This window comes from Myotis myotis, unplaced genomic scaffold (assembly GCF_014108235.1).
Source record: "Myotis myotis isolate mMyoMyo1 unplaced genomic scaffold, mMyoMyo1.p scaffold_m19_p_5, whole genome shotgun sequence".
In the NCBI taxonomy this organism is placed as follows: Eukaryota; Metazoa; Chordata; class Mammalia; order Chiroptera; family Vespertilionidae; genus Myotis; species Myotis myotis.
The window spans coordinates 86,079,209-86,104,837 of record NW_023416357.1 but is presented as its reverse complement, the minus strand read 5'-3'; the positions used below and the strand labels follow the sequence as shown (position 1 = coordinate 86,104,837).

At 39.6% G+C, this 25,629-nt stretch overlaps 1 protein-coding gene across 6 annotated transcripts in view; it reads right to left on the bottom strand.

Annotated features, from left to right (window-relative positions):
- AUTS2 (activator of transcription and developmental regulator AUTS2) overlaps positions 1 to 25,629 on the bottom strand; it is a 1,132,479-nt gene that overhangs the window by 587,995 nt on the left and 518,855 nt on the right. For all 6 annotated transcript variants that reach the window (XM_036310217.1, XM_036310212.1, XM_036310213.1 and 3 more), the window contains exon 3: positions 7,557 to 7,658. In XM_036310217.1, the coding sequence (XP_036166110.1) occupies positions 7,557 to 7,658 (102 nt within the window). The remainder of the gene's footprint in view (positions 1 to 7,556; positions 7,659 to 25,629) is intronic.

The window sequence follows — 25,629 nt, the reverse complement described above, 5'->3', positions numbered from 1 at the left end:
CCAGAGCTTAGCACAATGCCGATGCATTTTTTAAAAGTATTTGTTGAAATGATGTACATATAAATGAATGTATTTATTGTATGTGGGGGGAAATGATGAATTCAGTATCTGCAAAAATACAGATGTGTTTCTTCTTAATCTTAAACTGTTTCTGAGAAGGAAATACAGTACTGTCAGTACAAATAGCATTAGTATCAAACAAAGTTAATATGCTCCAGGGCATTCCCAAGTGCAGCTCCCAAAGCCAAACTTTCTTCACCTCCATGTTTCAGACAAGCCCAGGGGAATCACAGATGGCGGATGTGTGATCTTGCACACTGGCCTTGCTTTATAAAAATCCTGCTGCATTCTTGATCCCATAAATGGTACACAGGGAGATCCACAGTAGTCATGGAGACGGCTTCTCCAGCAGTGATTAGCCATGTGACAGCATCACCTGCTTTCAGCACCCAGAGCCTTCCACGGAGCAGAGGAAAGCAAAAACCAGGTAGGGTCTCCACCAGCCTGGAGTCATGCCCCTGGGAGGTTAAATCATCTTAGGATGAATTACTCAAAGAAAAGATGGAATTTGTTTATTTCAGGGGTTTTTTCTTCCTGCAAATATTATTTTATCCCAGAAGTACCCCTCCAAACCCACTCCTCCCCCCCGTCCTTCCCCATACACATATCATCTTATTGTATACCAAAGAAAATTACATACTTCAGGTCTCAGAAAGCTCTGTTATACTCATTTTGCATATATATTGTACATTACTCAGGGAGCTGGGTGGAGGAGAGGGCTTTGTTGTGCATATTTGTTCTGGCTATTGTTTATGCAGGTCTGACTGAATGAGGGAACAGTGGGTATCATTTCAATTTCTGATGTCAACATCAAATTACTTATTTAATTTCATGCCTGGCGAAGCATTGTATAGCTACACGCAGAATCATTTCACTTCATTTGTTATGCTGTGTTTTCATGGTGATTGGCTTGCCTTCCAACTGACAGCTTTAATTACGACATGAATTTGATTGCACTGCCGAGGAATTAACATAATGCAACAAAGCATTTAAGGACCCTGCCTTATAACAACCCTACCCCCCTCCACACACACACACACACACAAACACGTCAGACACATAAACACAGATACTAGACCCTCATGTACGTTACAGGTCCACTGGAGTTGCGGGGTTTGCTAGAAAGCATCAGAACCTTAGACTCAGAGGCTACCCACATTCTCCAACCCACTGCAGGAAAAGATTTGTGGTATTAAGTTGTGATTTCTGGACCTGGCAGAAAACTTTGCAGAAAAATTCTCCTGGTTTAGTTTGCCAAATATCCATGATACTGACATTTCCTCCTCTTAGGTCCTACCCCACCATATTTTTCTTGGCCCATTGCCAGCTACCTTCAATCACTGCTAAATGAATCTGAACAGAAACATCTCTGAAATATAGAGATTACTCCTTTCCAGTTCTACTTTCCCAAGAATCTGACTAAGGCTTTGTATTCAGTGTGGTACTACCCCTTGTAGCTAAAAGTATCTCCACCATCAGATACAGGTGACAAGTTCTGAGACCAGCAATAGAGTAGGGGTCTGTTTCACTGACAGCTGACAACACACATCACATGCCCAAGGCCTTGCTATCCAAAAGTCCCAGAAGAGCCTTGGTCATGAATGCCTAATCTGAGTCTGCATCCAAATATAGCTGCAAACTATTTGTTAGCAGTAACATTTTTCCAAGTCAGAAATTCCATGAATACCATAAATTATGGGCAACAACAGATTAAGCTACAAAAATGCAATGCGTATAAATAAGTTTTTATTTGAAAGATGTTACATTAGTTATACATTTACAGATGTGCATTTAGGGATTGGTGCTGCTTTTTCATGTTAGAGAAGAGACAGACACCAAGACGTAAAGGCCTAACCCTGACCACTGAACCATTTGATGAAATAAAGTTGATTTCAACAAATTCTAATGAGAGGAGGGGTCTTCTGTTTTTCTTACAAAACATCCAAACTATACAGCAAAAATATCCATAAAATCCAGAAAAGCCTATGAATCAAACTGAGGCTTGAAAAGGGACATGCTTTTTAAAAATGCAACAAACAAAGGCATACAACAGCATCTGAAATGATAGCATGCATTCATGTTTAGGCAAATACTTCCTTCATTCATATTTCTTCAAGTGGCAGACTTGCCAATTCATTCATATTTTCAATGCAGTAGGTAGAAATTAGAGGTATAGAGAGACTGAGAAAATAGAGTAGGAGAAAGTGTTTAGCAGTTTGCATGAGAAGACAAAAGTATCAGAAAACGCCAGCTAACTGACTGTGTGATATGCAATTTCTGGGCTTATTATAAGCCATCTCCCGTTTAACATGTTTTTTCATTCTGCTGTGTGTTTTTTTGTTTGTTTGTTTGGGGTTTTGTTTTTGTTTTGTTTTGTTTTTTGCCAATTTGACCACTGCTCTAGCTATCTCTACAAATTACATACCTCGATCTCATTATGTTGCAAAGGAGAGCTTTCTTACAAACACACTCTGTCTGGTTCAATCTCCAAGCTACCATGGGCTGCAGGAATTGTAATAGGATGCACAGTTGAAAGACATTTTCCAGGAGGGAGAATGTTGCTGCTGACATTCAAGTCTGCAAGTGGATATTCATTAAATGCTCATTCTACTCTTTCTCACTGCCCCCCACCTGACTTTCTCTCCATCTCTGTCACTAAGCTATCCTTGAAGCTACTCATTAAAGTCATGAAGTTAACATTTCTGTGTTAACAGCTTACCTACAACAAGGGATTTCAAAATTGATTATCCATCTAAAATAGATGTGCTCCATTCATTATAGATCTACACAGAGAGGCCACGGCTACGATTACAGCTCCCTGAGTATGAAATGGATGTGTGCTCCACCCGGAGATGAGATATGTGCTCTGACCCTAGGGCTAATTTAAATAGAATATTTAAAATTGTTCCAAATCACCAGTTGTGTCTGACATTCCTGCCTACCCACCTCCATGTTAATGCTTTTCTCTCTTGGGAGTAAGAAGCATAAGGATCACGGCCAAGTACATTTCTTGCAAAGGTCAGGAGACAAGCTCATTTGTGGATTTCCTGTAGTATTTCAGAAAATAATGACAATTAAAAGAACCTGAAATCTTAATCCTAAGAAATGTATCTTGGGGATACAATTACTAATAGCCGATAAGGACGCAAAATAGTGTATCTGAATGGGAAAATGAGCTACTAGGAAAATTCAAGTAAAAATGGAAAAGGGACGACAACTTGAAAACAAGCATCAGGTATGATGATTATGGTCACTTGCACCTTACATTTTCCAACCCTCAGCTATAACCCACTCCAAGTTGTCACCAGCTCTCAACTATACTCAACAACCTTTATGGCTTTTTGTTTTTTAATTTCATTCTTTATCTGCAGTTTTTCATATAAAAGCCAAAGCAAACATTTTAAAGTAACAATGATAACAACACTCCTTTTAATATCTTCCAGAGGCTTTTAAAATAGTAAATCATCTAGGGTGAACAGTGTCCCCGTGATTGTGAGGGTTAATTTTACCTAGGCTACTGGGTATCATGATAGTTGGTCAAACTATTCTGGGTGTCACAGTGAGGATGTTTTTGGATGAGCTTAGCATTTAAATAGAAAGACTGAAAAAGCATACTGCCCCCTCCCTAATGTGTGTGATCTTCAGTTTAATAAAACAAACAAACAAAAATCAACCTCAGAATAGGAGGGACTTCCTCTGTCCCACTGTCCTCTAGCTGTAACAACAGTGTTTTCCTGCTTTCAGGCACAAGCTGGAAGAAACACTGACTCTTCCTGGGTCTCGAGCATTTCGGCCTTTGGACTGGAACTAACCACCAGCTCTCCTGGGTCTCCAGCTTGCCGACTGCAGATCTTGAGATTGTCAGCCTCCATCATTGTATATGTCCATACATTCTATTCGCTCTGTTTCTCTTGAAGCCCTGATAGAATGACCTTGTTTAGAAATAGGATCTTTAAAAGATGAAGTCACACTGGATTAAGGTGGGCCCTAAAGCCAATGACTGTTGGCCCTCTCGAAGAGGGAAAGGCACACAAAGCTAAAGACAGAATAGAAGGCCATGTGAAGACAGAGGCAGACACTGGGCTGATAGAGTTAAGAGCCAGGAACACCGAGGACCGGCAGAGCCACCAGCAGCAGAGAGGAAGGAAAGGATTCTTCTCTAAAGGCTTCAGCAGGGTTCACAGGCCTGCTGACACCTTAGTTTTGGACTTCTTGCCTTGAAAACTATGAGATAATCTATTTCTTTTGTTTGTTTTAAACCACTCACTTTGTGGTCACTCATTACAGCAGCCCTACAAACTAATGTAATACCGAGCCTCCTTACGATAGGCCAGGAGGGGAACAGAATATCGGCAGTCCTTCACAGGTCTGGACTGGATTCTCTTCTTAAACACAGAGACACTCACTGCTGGTGCAGCCAGAATCTGTTTCCCCCCTAACAGTGGAGGGTAAGTGTGTGATCAGCCCCTGCGTTCGTTCACCGCACTCGAGCCAACCAGCCTTTTCTTTCCCTCAAACATGTCACGCTTGCTTTGACGTAGGGCCTTGAACTTGCTGTTTTTATTGCCTGGTGTGCTTTTCCTTCAGCTCTTCCCAAGGCGCTCAGGCTTTTCTTCATTCAGGCTTCAGCTCAAGGTCACCTACACAGAACGGACTAATCCAACCTCCCTAGTCAAAACAGCAACAGGCACCCTTCCACCTTCCATCGCTGCTTTGTTTACCTCGTTAAATGTATCATATCAGAAATAATTTAATTGTTTGCTCACAGGCGTGTTTTTGCCTCCCCCGATAGGATGGAAACTTCACAAGGGCAGTGACTTCATCTTGTTCACCATTCAGCCTCAAGTGCCCAGAATTATCCCTGGCACCTAAAAGGTACCAATAAGGATTTCTGGACAGTCAAAACACTGACAATTCTAAGAAAACACATACACATATGGTATAGGAAAGGGAAAGGCATACATAAACTTTTAGGGGGAAAATATGGCACAAATAAAAATAAGAGAAAAAAGGAGAAATAAAATATCAAAAATCCTCCCAAGGTCTGGATTAGATGTATTTCCTAAACTACAAAGAAGCTCATTGATGGTACTGCCCGTTCTGTTTCTTCCTTACAGTGGCTAGCAAAACTTTCATAAAGGTTTGGGAAGAGGGTAGGAAGAAAAGAGGATAGGCTAGATCAGGGGTGGGCAAACTTTTTGACTCGAGGGCTACAATGGGTTCTTAAACTGGACCGGAGGGCCGGAACAAAAGCATGGATGGAGTGTTTGTGTGAACTAATATAAATTCAAAGTAAACATCATTACATAAAAGGGTACAGTCTTTTTTTTTTTTTTTTTTTTTAGTTTTATTCATTTCAAACGGGCCGGATCTGGCCCGCGGGCCGTAGTTTGCCCACGGCTAGGCTAGATGCTTGCATCGATGGATGAAATATGGCATGGTGGGGCAGATAAGTCAATAAAACCCCCCAAACTGGGAAGAAACTGAAGAAATAATCAACTGTGATCAGGGTAAATGAACTAAAAGACTACACAGAACAGTCACACTAGAGAACTGTTTAGCACAAGACTTATGAGAATTTGATCCCTTTTCACTATTCTCTGGAATGTTTTAATTCCTTCAAAGTTTTGAACACTTAGAAAGTATTAAATATATTTCTGCCCTCAGAGCACTCAGTCAAAAGATCTCAATGACTGTGTAATACTATGCTCTTGTCCACTGACCTAATGTGGCTTTCAATTTCTCTGCTCTATGATGAAATTGAGACTACTAACTAATCCTGTAAAAACTTCCAGTGTCAATAAGATCTTATATTTAAAAAGAAAATCTCAGCCCTAGCTGGTCTGGCTCAGAGGATAGAGTGTCGGTCTGTGGACTGAAGGGTCCCAGGTTTGGTTCCAGTCAAGGGCCCATGCCTGGGTGGCCGGCAGGATCCCCAGTGCTGAATCATTGATCAGAATCATTGATCAGGAGGCAGCTGATCAATGATTCTCTCTCATCATTGATGTTTCTATCTCTCTCTCTCTCCCCTCTCCCTTCCTCTCTGAAATCAATATATATATATATATATAAAATCTCAGAAGAACAGCTCCTTGAGTATTAAGTATTGTTGTTAACAACATAGGTAAGAATATATTGTTATAGTTTTATTTTTTAATTTATAGTGGTATCACAAAATTAATGAAATATGAACAAACAAATATTCTTATCCACTCATACTCATAGCAAAGACTGAGTGAATTGACATTATTCAATATTAAAAGGGGAGGAAAATATCTATAATTAAGATATTGAGAGTACTATATAAATAATTATACTTTGTTTATTCCACTTAATTCTTGTAAGAATTCAATGTTGCATGCATCAACTATTACCCTAAATCTCACAAACTTTCCTGAGAGGTGTAGAAAGGTGGCTGGTTTTTGTGGTTGTCCACCTTCGCTGATGGAGAAGTAGATGGGGCAATTTTTATAGGAATGACTCAGTGTACTACAATGGTCTCCAACCTTTCATGCTTATGAACACTTCTCAGTAAAAAGCTTTGAGCACATTTCTAAAATGTTTATAAGTTATAGAAACAAACTACATGATTATTAAATTGGGTATTAGCAAAGTTTAATTTCTTTTTCAGACAAAAAATAAGTATGTACTAACACTTAATACACTAATCATCGTATACACCATAATGAAGAAACTGCTTTGGAGCATAAAAAAAGAACAAAACAAGAGACAATGGGTTTGCTCCTATTATACATCCTAACTCTGCTGCTTCTTGAAACTCAAGGACAGAATTGCTGCCTTCTTAAGAGTATTATCTCACTTACTCTGTTAATGTTTCTGTGTTGGTATCAATAATAAAATTTCCTATATACTTGATCTATTTTACAAGAAAGTTTCCAAGTGTTGCTCTCAGGGGCAAAGATGGGTTATGAATCCTGTTATATGACACGTTGGGGAAGAAGGCTAGAGTGTCCGAAGGGCCCGGTGGTGCTGGGAAGTGGTAAAGGGGAATCAGGCCTCTTGGTGGGGGGAGGATGGAGAGCTGACAGATCCTTCAAGAGGCATGGTGTGTTCCCACAAGGGTTTCTCCCCCAGAAATAGGCAGTGCTACACCGGGGAGATGACATCATTTAACTTGGGGCTATTTGTAATTTCTTCACCCATGAGATTGGTAATAATACCTTTCTGTGATTTTATTTCTGTTAGGAGGGGTGACTAACAAGACAATTACTTGGCAAGAGAAGGAAGTGAATTTCCTGACTGTTTCTAAGGTGACAAATACTCCCTCCTACCTTATATTTTGTTAAAACACATTTTAGGTCAAACTAGAAAATGGAATGACACAGTAACGCAAGGCTCAACCATGTGTACATGAAGAAAGGGTGAACTTATACTTGGATATACAAAGTGATATGAAGTGTAGTGTAGGGAATTGAGACTTTACCCAAGGGATGTAAGGTTTGATGGTTCTGTTTGATTTCTTTTTAAATACTTACATCGCTGAGTCTTTCCCGAGAGCTGCTCCTGTGGAAACCTTTGGATTCTCCACTGGCGCTTTCACTGTCACTGTCCCTGCAGCTGTTCTGTCCTGGCTTGAGCTAAAGACAAAAGAAAAGAGAAACAAGAAGAGTCAGCGTTCTCCCCTCACAGGATTGTTGCTTCGCGCCTGTCTGTAAGCCTCATCAGAAGTGAATAACTTTAAGTCTTGATCTTAGACATTCTTCTCAGTTTCTGAATACTGTCAGGCAAGTTGCCATAGAGAGAAACACAGACGGTAGGATAAGCAAAACATTTACCATAGAATGCTGATGCAGATAAAAGAGTGAGCAAGCCTCAAATAAACACTTGAAAAGTCTAACAAGGGTCCATAAATCTTAGAAAGTAATCTTCCCTCAAAGTTTTCCTCTGTTTCATTGTGATTGTTGGTCAAAAATAAAAAGACCCAGAACACTGGCCAGATTACACCAACTATAATTTCCCACCTTGTTTCTCCTGTCCTCTTCTAATAAACAACAGAACAGGAGACAAACCAAGGCTTTCCCATCCTAGGAGAAAATGATGAGATGCTGGGTGCTATCCGTAACCACTGGGAAGACACTTAATAATCCTGTTTGTTGAAACAACGTTCTGGAGGTCTCCTGCTTGATATTTAAAAGTCCCAGGTTAAGACATACAGTTTAAGTAAATTAAGCCAGCACTCATTCAACAAACAGGTATTAAGTCCACAACTGGGCCTGGTAGTAAGCATTAGAGATATGGTGACAAACAAACAAACAAAAAAGTCTCTACACATTTACGCAGCTCTGGTTTTCCAATAAACGAGTCAAACACATAAGGAAGATCGGTCTGTCTATGATGTTATCACCAACCAAATTTGCAGAAATCCCAAGCAATTTCATGAAGGTTACAAGACACAGCCCCTTTACAATGTGCTCAATCTACCAAATGAAATAAAGTGCAAGACATGTAAGTATAACCATACAAGAAAATACTTGCTACATGAAAACCAAAAATTAGCCAGTGACCACCGAGGAAAGTGATTTTTGAAGCCATCGAGTTTGAAAGAGGACTGAGCTCAGAAGATTTGGCTGAGAGGAGAGAAGACAATCCTGATGGGAGAAAGGCAGAAAGCAAAGGCAGGGAAAGTGACTTGCCAGGAAATGATTCAGGTCTTCTCAGAAACAGAATGAGAAGACATGTTTGGGGAGAAAATAGAAAGAAATCTTAGAGAGGGGTGCATGGACCAGAACATGGATAGTCTCAATCAAAGTTCCATTTTTCTGGGAAGGAGGGAACTTCTGAGAGCAGGAACAGATAACAGGTAGTAAAACGTTTATCTGCAGGTTTTCATATGGCTCTGGGGCCAAGGGATAAGATGAACAAAATGAACGGAGACTGAATCTGTATTACATTTCTGTATCTTTAAGGTGCTTCTTTAAAGACTGAAGTGCAGACCCCACTTTTTAAAAACTGTTTTTATTGATTTTTAGAGAGACAGAAACATCGATGAAAAAGAAACCATCTATCAGCTACCTCCTGCACCTATTGGGGACTGAGCCTGCAACCTGGGTATGTGCCCTGACTAGCAATTCACTTGTGACCTCTTGGTTCATGGGTCCATGCGCAACCACTGAGCCATACCAGCAGGGCCAGACACCACTTTTGATCATACCACCTAATTACATATTTCCAGATCCCCACTATGTAGAGCATTCTTTTTAGCTTTCATACTTTCTACAAATCCACTTTTTTTTTTTTAAATCCTCACCCAGGACACGTTTTTTCATTGATTCTAGAGAGAGAAAAAGGGAGAGGGAGGAAGAGAGAAACATCAATGTGAGATAGAAACATCCATCAGCTGCCTCACACATGGGCCCCAACCAGGGATTGAACCCGCAACCTGGGTATATTCCCTGACTGGGAATTGAACCCATAAACCTTTAGTGCATGGGACAATGCTCTAATCCAGCCGTGGGCAAACTATGGCCCGCGGGCCGGATCCGGCCTGTTTGAAATGAATAAAACTAAAAAAAAAAAAAGACCTTACCCTTTTATGTAATGATGTTTACTTTGAATTTATATTAGTTCACACAAACACTCCATCCATGCTTTTGTTCCGGCCCTCTGGTCCAGTTTAAGAACCCATTGTGGCCCTGGAGTCAAAAAGTTTGCCCACCCCTGCTCTAATCACACAGCAACTCCAGCCAGGGCTCTACAAATCCATTTTTATCATTTCCTTCTAAACATTATTCTCCAGAAGTCTTCTCTAATGGAACCCTAAAAGTGATGCTAATTCTGCTTTGTATCCTCCTCAGCCTTTAAGTATTTTGTCTCCTCCTAAGTTATTGCTAAACTTGCTAATTCTCAGTTAATCCAGATGCAAGCTCTATGAGCCTTTCTTATTACTATGGAATATAAGTTCAGAATATTGTCATTCTATTCAAGTATTCATTTTTATACTTAGGGGATTTAATCTAAAATGAACATCACTTTCTCTCACTTTCTTGAATAAGCCATGTCCATTTCTGTTCTCCACTTTTTCACACTGGATTTCCTCTTTCTGGCATGCTCATCCTCACATTCTCTGTGCTCTTCAGGCCAAGATTTTTTTTAAAGCTCATAGATAGTATATCCTCCACCATGGTCTTTGAAGAAATCTTTCTTTATAAATTCATTTTTTAATATATGCCCTCACAGTTAGCTAGCATAACATTCTATCATATATTTTCAAGTTTAAAGCAGACTACTATTAAATAAGTTTGCACTGATGATAAAATCTGTATGTGGAGAGGCTCCCTTAATTTATAAGCAATGTCAGAAATCTCACCTCACTGGATCTCTGAGTTAAGCAACATAGGTAAAGGTACCTCCAATGTGTAGATGAAGAAACAAATAAAACCAGAGATGTGCTCAGAAGTAGGCATGAAATCTAGAACTAAACCCATGTCTCTACTGCCTACTGCTCACTTCATTGAAATCTTAGTGCCCATTTATTTTTTTAAAATATATTTTTATTGATTTTTCAGAAAGAGGGAAAGGGAGAGGGATAGAGGAAAGAATCATCGATGAGAGAGAAAGATCGATCGGCTGCCTCCTGCATGCCCCCTAATGGAATGGAGCCCACAATCTGAGCATGTGCCCTGACCTGGAATGGAACAGGGACCTCTTGGTTCCTGAGTTTACGATCAACCACTGAGTCACACCAGCTGCACCTTAGTATGCATTTAAGTATTTACATTTAACATGGAAATAATGAGTCTGCAGTATGTTAGTATCTCCATAGAATATATTCTAAATACATCTTTAGTACTTAACTACATTCACAAGAAAGAACTCTTATAAGGTGATATCTGATCAAGAGATGTTTATAAAAACTCAGTCCCCCAACTAAGATGAAAAATAAAGATCCAAGGAATAAAGGGTATCAGGGTGTGAAGACTTTTTCTAGAATCTAACTGGCCTAGCAAACTGTGGACTTTGCATATGGATCTTTTCCATGTTTTTGCATGGAAGGAAAATGATACAAGGCCCAATAAGAGACTCCAGTGGACTTGACATAAATTATTTGACTAACTGTTGATCTGGGCTAAGTGCAAAACGCAAGAAGAACTGAGATGAAGCAGTTTGCTAGTCTTCCCTGTGCCCTGCCAGCAAAAGCACTTCAGTGAATTTTCTTGGGAGAGTCTTACAAAAAATCCACCCTTACACTATCCCTTTCTCCTCCAAAGCCAGGCTCAAGTTTAAAGGAAACTTAGGATTTTAAACTGTCAGACAGCTCAATATTTCAAAGAAATGGATTGACTATAGTAAGTACTAAAGCTAAACCACATGATTTCAGGCAAAAGAAGTATTCACTCTTAATCCCATGAATATATTTAAAACTGGCATTTTCAGCCACATCCAATGGATCATTTGGGGTAGCATAACTAACTCAAAAGTTGTAATCCTTCACCTGAAATTCCCAGCTATTTCCTACAACCAAGAGACATTACAAAGGCCACGTGTTGGCTTAAACATTTAAAGGCCTAAGAAAAATCAATCTGCTTACATTGATTTGTCCTAGCATCCATGGCAGCTCTGTTATAAGAAAGCATTGCTCTAACTGATGCAATGAGTTTTCTTACTATCAGACTATAAATACTTCAACACCTCGTTTATTTGAAAATTACTGTAATTCACTCTCTAGTTCCAGAACTTTCTTCCCATCAGAGGAGTATATATTTCAGTCACCAGTATTAAAACAAACGAGACAAAATGAAAGGATACTAATGTCTGGCATGAGTGGCAGTAATTATATCGATAAGATTAATATCTTTTATAAAATGAAGCCATTTCGTTTTTCATTAGATTTCACTGTCAACAATATATTCTCCACACTCTGAAACTGTGATCTCGTTACAGACTTAACTGTTATTAATGGCTAATTAGGAAAATAACGATCCATGGTTTTATCACTGCTAATGAACATATAACAAAGTCTCATCTCCCTGGTCTGAGTGAAAGGGAGAGCAATTCTGCACACATCTGCCAAGATTTGTGAGCCAGGCTATGATCATTCTTTTCAGCTTGAGTATGGAGAGTTCCAGCAAGATACTAGCTGCTCAGCAGGTGTCATTAACCCTTCAAGCAAAATTTATAGGAGAATAAAGTATGTAGAGAAGATGTCTATGCCTGGAACTCCCGAGGAATGATGTAAATTATGCAGTGTAATACAGAAGATCATCCAATTATGCAGTGCAATGCAGAAGAGCATTCCACAGTTTTGGTTCCTCAAAGTGGCATAAATCCCATCTGAGACTGCTGAGTTCTCCTGTAAGGATCTAAATAAATTCTATATAAGGTTTTTAACATGTGTCAATAAGCACAGAATTTTCTCTCAAAGGAATTTTGAAATACACCTTCATTAAAACAGTAAGAATTTAATCTCATAAATTTTTTTTTCCAAAAAATAATTGTCCACAATGGGGAGGGTATAATAGATTGGGTGGCATCTGTACTATTTTATTCCTTAGGCTTTAAAAAGTATTCCAGATGAGATATAGAGACCAAATTCAAGAACTTAACGATAGCTCTGCTGGCATGGCTGAGTGGTTGAGGGTCTTCCTATGAACCAGGAGGTCACGTTTCGATTCCAGGTCAGGGCACATGCCCAGATTATGGGCTCGATCTCCAGTGTTGGGTATGCAGGAGACAGCTGATCAATGATTCTCTTTCATCATTGATGTTTCTATCTCTCTCTTCCTCTCCCTTCCTCTTTAAAATAAATAAAAATATTTTTAAAAATGAAAATTATAAACATGTAAGTAAAATAATTTGCAGGACCTATAAAATATGTGCTAGAGGTTTAACTCGTGTATTTTCCATTAAATGAAAAATAAAAGAAATAACCTACGTATAGAGATTAAAAAGAACATAAAGAAATAAGAAAAACAAAACAAAACAAAACAAAACACAACTATAGCGAAAAGTAAAGGAAGATTATCTACTTATATAAAAACCCTGGGTGTAACATCACGACCCAAGGCGCGACCAACCGGAAGGAAGTGAGTCCTGCAGGGGTTGTATTGGAAAGGGCTTCGCCCTCCCCCAGCTGTTTCCCCGGTAGGGCAAGGTTTCAGGCAGGAACCCGCCCTCAGAGCAGAGCCTGGAAGTACTGAGTCCTGGGTTGCCTTGCCAAGGGCTGCGCCCTTCCAGAGCTGTTTCCTGTGAGGCCTGAGGCAAGAACCCACCCTCGGAGCACCAGGAGCAACCAGCAGCAGTCAGTCCTAGGTTGCTGAGGCGGAGGCCACAGTGTGGTAGAACTCTGGGTCTGGCCCAACAGTGGGCGTGGCCGGCCTTCAAACCAGACCATGACAGTAGGGAGGAGGCAGCCCCATTCCTCAAAGATGCTGCTGTTGGGTAGCTTGCTGTCAGTGGCCTGCCAGCCAGGAACCCCATTCACCTGCACCCTGGACCCTGACAGGACGGAGGAGGGAGCCCCATTCCTCATGGAATCGACAGGTGGCCAGCTTGCCATAAGGAGCCTGCCAGCTAGGAATCCTATTCACCTGCAGATCTGTATAAAGTTTTAATATATTATATTAGAGGTCGTGGTGGTACTGTTTTACCCACAGCGTCTACAGGAATTGCTGCAAATTTAGTTCTCGGTGGAAGCACCTTTCATTCCCAATATTGCCGGGGTCCAACCCCAGCAGGTCCAGGGGTCCCCAAAGGTGTGGACGGAGTCAGCGAAGAAGGAAGGACACGGAGACAGTGTTCAGTTGATCAGCAGCCTAGCCAGGATCTCCAGCCAGGATCTCCAGCCAAGTTCTGGTCTGGATCTCCAGAGAGGTTCTGCTTAGGATCTCCAGCCAGGTTCTGTGTCCATGTTCTCTTGCTAGGTTCTCCAGCCAGGTTCTGTAGCCATGTTCCCTCGCTAGGTTCTCCAGCCAGGTTCTGTAGCCATGTTCCCTTGCTAGGTTCTCCAGCCAGGTTCAGTCACCAGGTTCTAGTCACTTTCTCTTGCCAATTTCTGTAGTCAGGTTCAGTCCAGGATCTTTTGCCATGTTCTCTCCAGCGAAGTTCTTCTGTCTGTAGGTTCTGTGTTCTAAGTTCTGTGTTCTAAGCTCTGTATTCTAAGTTCTGACTCTTGCTGTCTTACTACATCTGTATTTATACCAGTTGATTCAATCCTATCAATCTCTATTACAAAGGTTAGGGCGTTTCTTATCTCCATTCCAGGGAGTAAAGATTATGTAGCTTAAGCATGATTGTTCATAGTTAAAGTGATTAATTACCCGCCTGGCACTTAGTTAAGAGGTTTTATTCCCTCCCTAACTTCAGGGGAAAATCCCTACCTGGGGAAACAACCTTTCTCAGAGAGGTGACCTTGGTTAAAACACATAGTGCCAAGAAGGTGAGCAAACATATTAGGAACAGTATGCCATATATGCCAGGTCCCTTGAAACAGCAAGCATGTACCGGCTCCCGGCAAATTCCCCCTTTTTTATTTTTTAAAAGCCAGGCATTAAAAAGAAAAACCCCAAATGCTCTCTTGTATCCATTTTAAGAGTAGGATTGGCGCTTTCCGCTATTACCTGAGTCCTGATCTATCATCCCAGGGAGAGATTGCCAATCCTGCACTTTCCCAGGGTGGAAAGGCTGCAGTGGGGTTAAGGATAAGGCTCCTTGGGCCTACCTTCTCCCATGCCATTACATTTACCTTTCCTTCCTCAGAAAAGCATGGACATACTTCTTGTATAAAACGTTCTGTCTGACTGGGAGTAACCTTAATTCCTCTGCTAACAAGCATATGTGTTAAAAGATCAATACAGAGTCTTATTTCTTTAGACTCAGTATGGCACATCTTCTTAATCTAAAGATCAATACAGAGTCTTCTTTCTTTGGACTCAGTATGGCACATCTTCTCAATCTAAGAATCAATACAGAGTCTTCTTTCTTTGGACTCAGTATGGTACATCTTCTCAATCTAAGTTCTGTACTATCCACCTTCTTACCCTACTTATCCTCATAGGGGGGTCTGCAATACCCTGGTGGAGTCCTATCCGTCCCAAATGTGGGGGTTCTCAATGGGGGGCGGGGCTTACCTAGGGGAATCCTGTTCCAGGGGTTCCCAAAGGTGTGGACGGAGTCGGCGAAGACTATCCACCTTCTTCCTACGGTGGAGTCCTATCCATCCCGAGAGTGGGGCTTACCTAGGGGTCCCTGTTCGGGCGCCATATGCTGGGTTTGAGCCCCAGCGGGTCCAGGGGTCCCCAAAGGTGTGGATGGAGTCGGCGAAGAAGGAATGATATGGAGATAGCGGTCAGTTGATCAGCAGCCTAGCCAGGATCTCCAGCCAGGATCTCCAGCCAAGTTCTGGTCTGGATCTCCAGAGAAGTTCTGCTTCGGATCTCCAGCCAGGTTCTGTGTCCATGTTCTCTTGCTAGGTTCTCCAGGTTCTCCAGCCAGGTTCTGTAGCCATGTTCCCTCGCTAGGTTCTCCAGCCAGGTTCTGTCCAGGTTCTCCAGCCAGGTTCAGTCACCAGGTTCTAGTCAGGTTCTCTTGCCAATTTCCGTAGTCAGATTCAGTCCAGGATCTTTTGCCATGTTCTCTCGCTAGGTTCTGTCTCTAGGTTCTGAGGCCAGTTTCTGTCCAGGATCTTTTGCCATGTTCTCTCCAGCGAAGTTCTTCTGTCTCTAGAGAACGTTCTGTGTAGGTTCTGAGCCTAGGTTCTGTCTCTCTTGGTTCTGTATTCTAAGTTCTGTGTCTTGCTGTCTTATTACATCTGTATTTATACCAGTTGATTCAATCCTATCAATCTCTATTACAAAGGTTAGGGCGTTTCTTATCTCCATTCCAGGGAGTAAAGATTATGTAGCTTAAGCATGATTGTTCATAGTTAAAGTGATTAATTACCCGCCTGGCACTTAGTTAAGAGGTTTTATTCCCTCCCTAACTTCAGGGGAAAATCCCTACCTGGGGAAACAACCTTTCTCAGAGAGGTGACCTTGGTTAAAACACATAGTGCCAAGAAGGTGAGCAAACATATTAAGAACAGTATGCCATATATGCCAGGTCCCTTGAAACAGCAAGGATGGACCCGCTCCCGGCACAATATAAATTACTGATCCCATTAAATGAAACTTCAATTTCTAGACTCGATATAAACAGTGAAGTTGCTAAAACTATTAAAAAGGCCCAACTTCTCATTATTGATGAATGCACCATAGCATCCAGTCATGCTATAAACGCCATAGACAGATTACTAAGAGAAATTATGAGTCTGACTGTTGTATTTGGTGAGAAAGTTCTCCTTCTTGGAGGGGATTTTCAACAATGTCTCAGTATTGTACTGCATGCTATGGGATCAGCCATAGTACAAACGAGTGTAAAGTACTGCAATGTTTGGGGATGTTTCAGAAAGTTGTCTCTTACAACAAATATGAGATCAGAGGATTCTGCTTATAGTGGATGGTTAGTAAAACTTGGAGATGGCAAACTTGATAGTTTTCATTTAGGAATGGATATTATTGAAATCCCTGTGAAATGATTTGTAATGGATCTATTATTGAAGCTACCTTTGGAAATACTATATATACAGATAATATTAAAATATATCTAAATGTGTAATTCTTTGTCCAAAAAATGAGCATGTTCAAAAATTAAATGAAGAAATTTTGGATATACTCGATGGAGATTTTCACACATATTTGAGTGATGATTCCATTGATTCAACAGATGATGCTGAAAAGGAACATTTTCCCATCGAATTTCTTAATAGTATTACTCCTTCGGGAATGCCATGTCATAAATTAAAATTGAAAGTGGGTGCAATCATCATGCTATTGAGAAATTTTAATAGTAAATGGGATCTTTGTAATTGTACCAGATTTATTATCAAAAGATTATGACCTAACATTATCGAAGCTGAAGTATTAACAGGACCTGCAGAGGGAGAGGTTGTTCTGATTCCAAGAATTAATTTGTCCCCATCTGACACTGGCCTCCCATTTAAATTGATTCGATGACGGTTTCCCGTGATGCCAGCATTTGTGATGGCTATTAATAAATCACAAGGACAAACTCTAGACAGTCTAGAGTAGGCATATTCCTACCTGAACTCGTTTTTGTACATGGTCAGTTATATGTTGTTTTCTCTCGAGTTTGAAGAGCATGTGACATTACAGTTAAAGTTCTAAATACTTCATCACAAGGGAAATTAGTCAAGCACTCTGAAAGTGTTTTCACTCTTAATGTGGTGTACAGGGAGATATTAGTAAAAGGCGAAAGATTTATGCGATCTGAAGAGAAACCAGAGTATAAGGGAGATATTAGAATAAGTTTAATCACTTTATCAGTCATTGTTTGCATTACTATTGTTTTTATATCATATTTTTGTTGTTTTCATATCATGTTTTTGTTGTTTTTATATCATGTTTTTGTCGTTTTTATATCATGCCTCTGTTGTTGTTATATCATTTTGTTACTGTTTATTTATTAATAAATTTATATATTATTTTCATATACATTTTACTAATTTCCTTTCATCTCTCACACTTCTATTATAGAGAAAGGGCAAATAGCAATATTAAAATATCTCCACTAATTAATTCCCTTTTTAAAAAATATATATTTTATTAATTTTTTAAAGAGAGGAAGGGAGAGGGATAGAGAGTTAGAAACATCGATGAGAGAGAAACATCTATCAGCTGCCTCCTGCACACTCCCCACTGGGGATGTGCCCGCAACCAAGGTACATGCCCTTGACTGGAATCGAACCTGGACCCTTGAGTCCGTAGGCTGATGCTCTATCCACTGAGCCAAACTTGTTAGGGCAATTAATTCCCTTTTAATGTGCATGAATTTCATGCACCGGGCTACTAGTAAAAATATAAATAACATAATGAATTGAAAATTAAAATATTGTACAATTAATAAAGTAGAGTAAAACTGGGAGCAAAACTTACAAAGATAAGAGAGAAACCTCGTACAAACCTAAGAATAAAAAGAGATAAAAAGCAATACCAAACATGAAAATAATATCATTATTATTTAATTGCCTCTAGGTCCATGAAAATATATCATTACATAATAATGTGATAACAAGACACACTTATATAAAAAATATAATAGGCACAAATCTAAATTATAGCAGTAAACATTATTCTTTGGTACTGTCAAAGTAATAATCAAATATTTTAAAATTTTAAAGAAAATTTAACAAAATTTGATTCAGAGCATGTAAAAAATATGCAAAGCTAATCTATGCCGAAATCTGATAATAACAAAACAAAAAGGGAAATATGGAATAATATTCTTAATTAAAAGAGCTGCTAAAATATGATGAAATATAATAAGTTGAACTTAATAAAATCTATCAGAATTTTTCACAAAAATATGAGTTCATTAATTTGCAAGTGGGCACCATGAGCTTTTTGAAGTGATGGCAAAGTTCTGAAATTGAAGTATGATGCTGGTTGCATAACTCTTAAATTTAGTGAAATTCATTAAATTGTACATTTACACTAAGTGGATTTATGGGATGTAACATATTTCAAGAAAGCAATTTATTTTTAAAAAGCAAAAGATCCCATCAGTTTAATTTCTTCAAGTCAACAGTGCCATATAAAATCTACTCACAGGGTAAACAGGGGCAAGTATCTTGAGGGCCCCCTTGGGTTCCTGCCTAACACAGTGAGTTTACAAAGGTAAGAAAAGGAGAAATTGTCTCTAGGTCCATGTATCATAAAATGACTCCAATGGAATCCAGAAAGTTTTATTAATGTAATATAAGATAGGGTTCATAGATATGCCTGGACTATGAGAGTATCATTTAACTGTGTGAGCGATGTTCCCAAATAAATGCTTAAAGAATTGCACAGATAATATCTTGAAGACTCTCATAAGTTTGAAAAATGCAAAGGGCTAAAGCACTTCTACTTGTCAATTAACCTACATATTATTTGAGATTTAAAGATGTTCAGTGGACTTTATAGCAGTAGGAAAAATTGAAAGTTAGTAAAATAAAGAGGAAATAAGCCAAAATCAATCTACTTACATAGCCTCAAACATAAACAAGAAGCAATAAGACAATCAAGAACAATCTGACCAACTTTGATATCTTTCCAATAGACAAACTCAACCCAGATAACAAAACTTACTGTTTTACAGCTTATCAAGAGAATCAAAACTCTTCTATGAGTTGGCCAAGGTGCTATTATACTATTTCTTCATAACTTAATCCGGTGAAGGGAAGAGAGTGCAAATGTAAAAAGCAATGCTTGATGTATTACTAAACATCTCTACCTACAACTTGGGTATTATTTCTAGATTAAATTTATGTTGAGACAAAAGGTTTAATAACATACCTGACTTTTTGATTTTCTACCAAAAAAAGATAAACTATAGGGGGGAAACTCTAAGGGGAAAAGGATGTACAAAATGGGACTAAAGAGAAAAGCCTGAAAGAATAGAAGGTGCTTGGGATTCCTTGGGTTTGTTTGTGGACTGCTAGGATAAATCCGTTTTCAAATAGGCTCACAAATTCACACACAATATACATCTGAAATGCACAAATAATTCTATGAATACGTTTGACCACTTTGGTACAGTTTCTAACCTTCTGATAATGATAATTTGATTATTAAAAGGAAACTCTGAGAATATTATTTGGGAGGAGAGGATAAAGATACAAAAATAACAAATACACAAACCTCAGTTTTATAGTCTTCTATAAACAAAACCAATTTTCAAACTTTTTAATGACCTGACATTATTTAAAATAACCATCACCCTCAAACCTGAAATGCTTTATGTCTTTTATTTTTCCCATTTGAAAACAGTCATCTGAAGTGTAAGGAAGGAAATGACAGCATTTAACCTTAATTGCTTCCTTACTCCACATACATATGAATTTTAATTAGGGGAGATGGACACAATTCAGTCCATAGCATTTAACCTGTATATCACTACACTTATTACCATGTAGTGACTATTTCATACTAGTTTATATTACTTCCAGGACAATAGAAATAAATGGGTTTAGCAAGCACTATTCAACTTTTTTGAAAAGCCACAGACATCCTAGGTGGGATGGGTCCCACAAATGCATTTCTAGCATATTTGATATAACTATTATAAACTGCATTGTGCCCACCCAAAATTTATATGTAGAAACCCTAACTTCCATTTCTTCAGAATGTGGCTTTTCTTGAAGATGGGATTTTAAAAAGGTAATTAAGTTGAAATGAGTCCATTACAGTGGGCCCTAATCCAAGCTGACTTGTCCTATATAATAAAACCCTAATATGCAAATCAACACAACAGCAGAACAACCGGTTATTATGATATGCACTGACCACCAGGGGGCAGACGCTCAACGCAGGAGCTGCCCTCTGGTGGTCAGTGTGTTCCCACAGGGGGAGCGCCGTTCAGCCGTGGAAGCCAGGCTCATGGCTGGTGAGCATGCAGGTGGCGGGAGGCTCTCCTTCCTCCATGGCAGCGCTAAGGAACAGCGAGCCGTGGGATCTCAATACCAGATATCAAGCTGTATTACAAAGCCACTGTTCTCAAAACTGCCTGGTACTGGTACAAGAACAGACATATAGATCAATGGACTAGAATAGATAACCCAGAAATCAACCCGAACCAATATGCTCAATTAATATTTGACAAAGGAGGCAAGAACATACAATGGAGTCAAGACAGTCTCTTCAATAAATGGTGTTGGGAAAATTGGACAGATACATGCAAAAAAAATGAAACTAGACCACCAACTTACACCATACACAAAAATAAACTCAAAATGGATAAAGGACTTAAATGTAAGACGGGAAACCATAAAAATACTAGAGGAATCCAAAGGCAACAAAATCTCAGACATATGCCAAAGCAATTTCTTCACTGATACTGCTCCTAGGGCATTGGAAACTAAAGAGAAAATAAACAAATGGGACTACATCAAAATAAAAAGCTTCTGCAAAGCAATAGAACCCATCAGCAAAACAACAAGAAAGCCCAATGCATGGGAGAACATATTTGCCAATGTTATCACCAATAAGGGTTTAATCTCCAACATTTATAGGGAACTCATACAACTTAACAAAAGGAAGATAAACAATCCAATCAAAAAATGGGCAAAGGACCTAAATAGACACTTTTCAAAAGAGGACATTCAGAAAGCCAAGAGACATATGAAAACATGCTCAAAGTCACTAATCATCCAAGAGATGCAAATCAAAACAACAATGAGGTATCATCTCACACCTGTCAGAATGGCTATCATCAACAAATCAACAAACGACAAGTGCTGAAGAAGATGCGGAGAAAAGGGAACACTCGTGCACTGCTGGTAAGAATGCAGACTGGTGTAGCCACTATGGAAGACAGTATGGCGTTTCCTCAAAAAGTTAAAAATGGAACTCCCATTTGACCCAGTGATCCTACTTCTAGGAATATATACCAAGAAACCAGAAACACCAATCAGAAAGGATATATGCATCCCTATGTTCATATCAGCACAATTTACCATAGCAAAGATCTGGAAACAGCCTAAGTGCCCATCAGCAGATGAATGGATTAGAAAACTGTAGTACATCTACACAATGGAATACTATGCTGCTGTAAAAAAGAAGGAATTCTTACCATTTGCAACAGCATGGATGGAACTGGAGAGCATTATGCTAAGTGAAATAAGCCAGTCAATGAAGGAAAAATACCACATGATCTCACTCATTCATGGATAATAAAAACCATTATAAACTTATGAACAAAAATAGATACAGAGGCAGAGCAGCATCGAACAGACTGTCAAACTAGAACGGGAAGGCCGGGGGCATGAGGGGGGCGTGTAAGAGATCAACCGAAGGACTTGTATGCATGCATATAAGCATAACCAATGGACACAAGACACTGGGGGGTAGGGGAGGCCGGGGGGATGTGAAGGGGGGGGGTGAGGAAATATATGTAATACTCTTTGTAATACTTTAAGCAATAAAAAAAAAGAAAGGAATAGCGAGCTAAGTGGTAAGGAGCAGTGAGCAGGGCAGTAAGAAGCAAGGGGTCCTGGACTGCGAGAGGGCGCAGGTTGGGCTGAGGGTCCCCTCCAGTGCATGCATTTTGTGCACCGGGCCCCTAGTGTCCATATAAGAAGAGATTGAGACAAAGGGAGAGACACCAAAAATACACATGCACAGAGAAAAGGCCACATGAGGACACAATGAGAAGGCAGCCAACTAACTATAAGACAAGGAGAGAGGCCCTAGGAGAAAACAAACCTGCCAACACCTTGGTTTAAAACTTCTAGTTTCCAGAACTAAGAGAAAATAAATTTCTGTTTCCTAAGCCACCAGCTCTGTGGTATTTTATTACAGCAACCCTAGGAAACGAATAATCCTTCTATATAGGGTACAAATATCCTGGCTATTATTGGTCCCAACTTAGAAGAGAACATAGTGACTCAAGACAAAACAAAGAAACTCAGCTACCTTTCCATTTCTTTCATTCCCTTTACAAAAAAAATTAAAAAAAAAAGTCTGGAAAATATTTTATTCAGCATCTCCAATTCTTCTCTACAGTCTCTGTTTAACCTGGTCCCAGGAGGCTTTTGTCCCACTGCCATGAAATTGCTCTGTCAAACTCAACAACAAGCTATCAAAAGCATTTGCAGAGCTCAGGGCAAGAAACCCACAAACTTGTGTCTAAATAGTTATAAGGTGTAAATCAAACTAATATAGTGTTAAAAAAATATGTCATCTTCTGACCTTGCTTAAATAAATGTTCATAATGACAATGAAGACAAGGTCTTACTTTAGAATTCTGTATTCCTTGAAGTTCCTTGATGGAATGTGCCAGTGCAGAAGATCCGGGCCCTGGCATATGCAGTTCTCTCCTCATGTATAGCTCTGTCCTATATCGCAAGAAGCCTCACCTGCAGATGGGGTAATCTCCCACCCAACCTCCAGGCTCCATCCACATCACCCGTTTTACCCAACTCCCACTGGCAATGGCCCTGATTCAGGCTTATATATATATATAGCTGTGGTGTGATCTGCTCTCAGGAGGATGCATTTAGGAAATAGATGCTAAAAGCCAGATTGGGAATATTTGGGCTAGGAATTCTGAAGTCCCAGATAACCAGTAGAAGGGGAGTAGTAAGCTCCAAGTGGGCACATGTCCTTGGCCCTTTGAATTCTTCCATCTGCAAAGGGGCATGGCTTAAGGAGAGCCACAGTAGGACCCAAGGCAGAAGGCCCTCTGCCTGGCTTTAAAGGCAGTAGCAATCATTAACAACCTCCAAATGGTAGACACAGTGGTCACTGTCAGTCGCCCACTGAACTGATCTATCTAACAGTACCATCTGACACAGTGGTCAGTCCGTCAGCCTTGAAGCACTTGCTTCACTCCTGCTCTTCCTCTGACCTCTCTGGCTACTCCTTATCAGTCTCCTGATGAGTCTGCCATATCCTCCCAACTCGTAGGTTCCCTAGGGCTCAGTCCTTGGACCTCTTCTTTTTTCTATCTATACTTACTACCCTTAATAATCTCATCCAGTCTCATGCTTTTAAATAATACCTATGTGCTGATGATGTCTAATTTATATATTTAGCCCCAATCCCCTCCCAAAATTCCAGTCTTTTAAATGCAGCTGCGTTTTCTAATTTCACATCTAATGGGCATCACAAACATAAACTGACTAAAGAAATATTCTCGATGTTTCCAATTGTTCTTAATAGCAATTTATCTTTCCAGTTGCTTAGACAACCCCCCGCCCAAAAAAAAAACAAAAAAAAACAAAACAAAACACAAAAACTTCTTTCCTTCTAGTTACCACCCTGCTCAAAGCTACCCTTATCTCTTGCCTGGATTATGACAACATCTTCCTGTCTGATCTCCCTGCTTGTGTTCCTGCCCTCTACATCCACGCATCTCCCCCAGGGTCTAGAGTGCTCTTGTAAAAAAGTAAGTCAGTTAATGCCCTATTCTCCTCAGTATCTTTCAGAGACTTTCTATCGCTGTGGGAACAAAGACCAAGGTCTTTAGAATAGTCTAACAAGGTAGCCCCCATTCTATTTGGTTCCCCCATTATTTCTCTGGCCTCATTTTCTACTCCTCTCTGCCTTGTTCACTCTGTAACAATTTCATTGACCTCATCAATGTTTCTCAAATAAGCCAGACATGCTCTCACCTCAGAGACTTTGCAACTGCTGAACTCTCTGTCTGAAATGTTCAGCCCCCAGAAGGCACAGGCTCACTATCTCCCTTCTTTAGGTCTTTATTTAAATGTCACTTTCTCAGTGAGGACTTCCTTGGTCATTCTGTTTGCAATTGTAACCCTGCCTCTACTGACCACCTCCTAAGTAATATATAGTTTACTTCTTTTATTTGTTCTCTGTCTCCTCCAAACTCCTGCTTCTCAATAACATCACAACTCGATAAGGTACATGAGAACCAGGGTTTTTATCAGTTTTGCTCACTGTTATATCCGAAGAATCTATAACAGTGCCTAGAATTTATCAGATGCTCAGTAAGTATTTTAAATTAATCAGCATGCATTATCTTTTAAGGTCTACAACATGTAAGCCAGTCTTTAAAATGTCCCACAGAATGGGGCTACTAGTATATCATAAAAACCTAGTATTCTAGGATTGGCCAATGGAAGAGTTCAAAAGCTAAGTGGTAATATGAAGAGTGGCATGTGCACTAGAGAACCTGTGGTCCATTAGCTTACTTATTCTTCAAAAAGTGCTATTGCTAATTTTGTTCTTGAAACAGTCATCATATGTAATTTAATATATTTTAGATAGGGATAGGATTATAAAATGAAAAGTAGCATATAATTAGTTTAATAAATCTTCCTCCTGGCATTTGAAAATATTAAAAGTACTTGTTCAGCAAAAGGTCAAAAACCACTAGCAAGAGAAGTTAATAGCTCTCTTCTTATTATACATGCTTACTGATGAGATTGCCACTTTTAAATAATTTGGATAATATGAAACATTTAAAAATCCTATGTATTTTGCCTTTAAACAAGAGCTTTTAAAAAATATTTTCTCATTTTAAAAAATTAATCTAGCAAAAACCTTCTGACACATCGCACACAAAGGCAGGAACGCTTAAACACATGTACTACCTATCACTGATTGATTATTAACAACAACACTTACAAAAGAAACCAAATTGGTTATAGAAATAAAGATACAACGGGGCCTTGACTTACGAGTTTAATTCGTTCCTTGATGGAGCGCGTAACTCAAATTACTCATATGTCAAATCAATTGTGAAGGAGTGAAACACGTGATGCTGGGCTGATGTGGCGTTCACTGTGACATTCGCTGTGCCAACTAGCGGTGGGGTATCCGAAGCTGGCTTGTAGCCCGAATTTTAGCTCGCAACTCAAAGCAAAAAATCGGCCGAGAGGGCTCGTATCTTGAAAAACTCGTTAGACGGGACACTCGTAAGTCAAGGCCCCACTGTATCCTCCCAAGTACATTTTTAAATGAGAAGGTACTTTCTAGGAGATGGGTGGTATACGTTTTTTTGTCAAAAAGCAAGTAATGGTTTGTATGACCTCCGGTATGAGCGCACTCC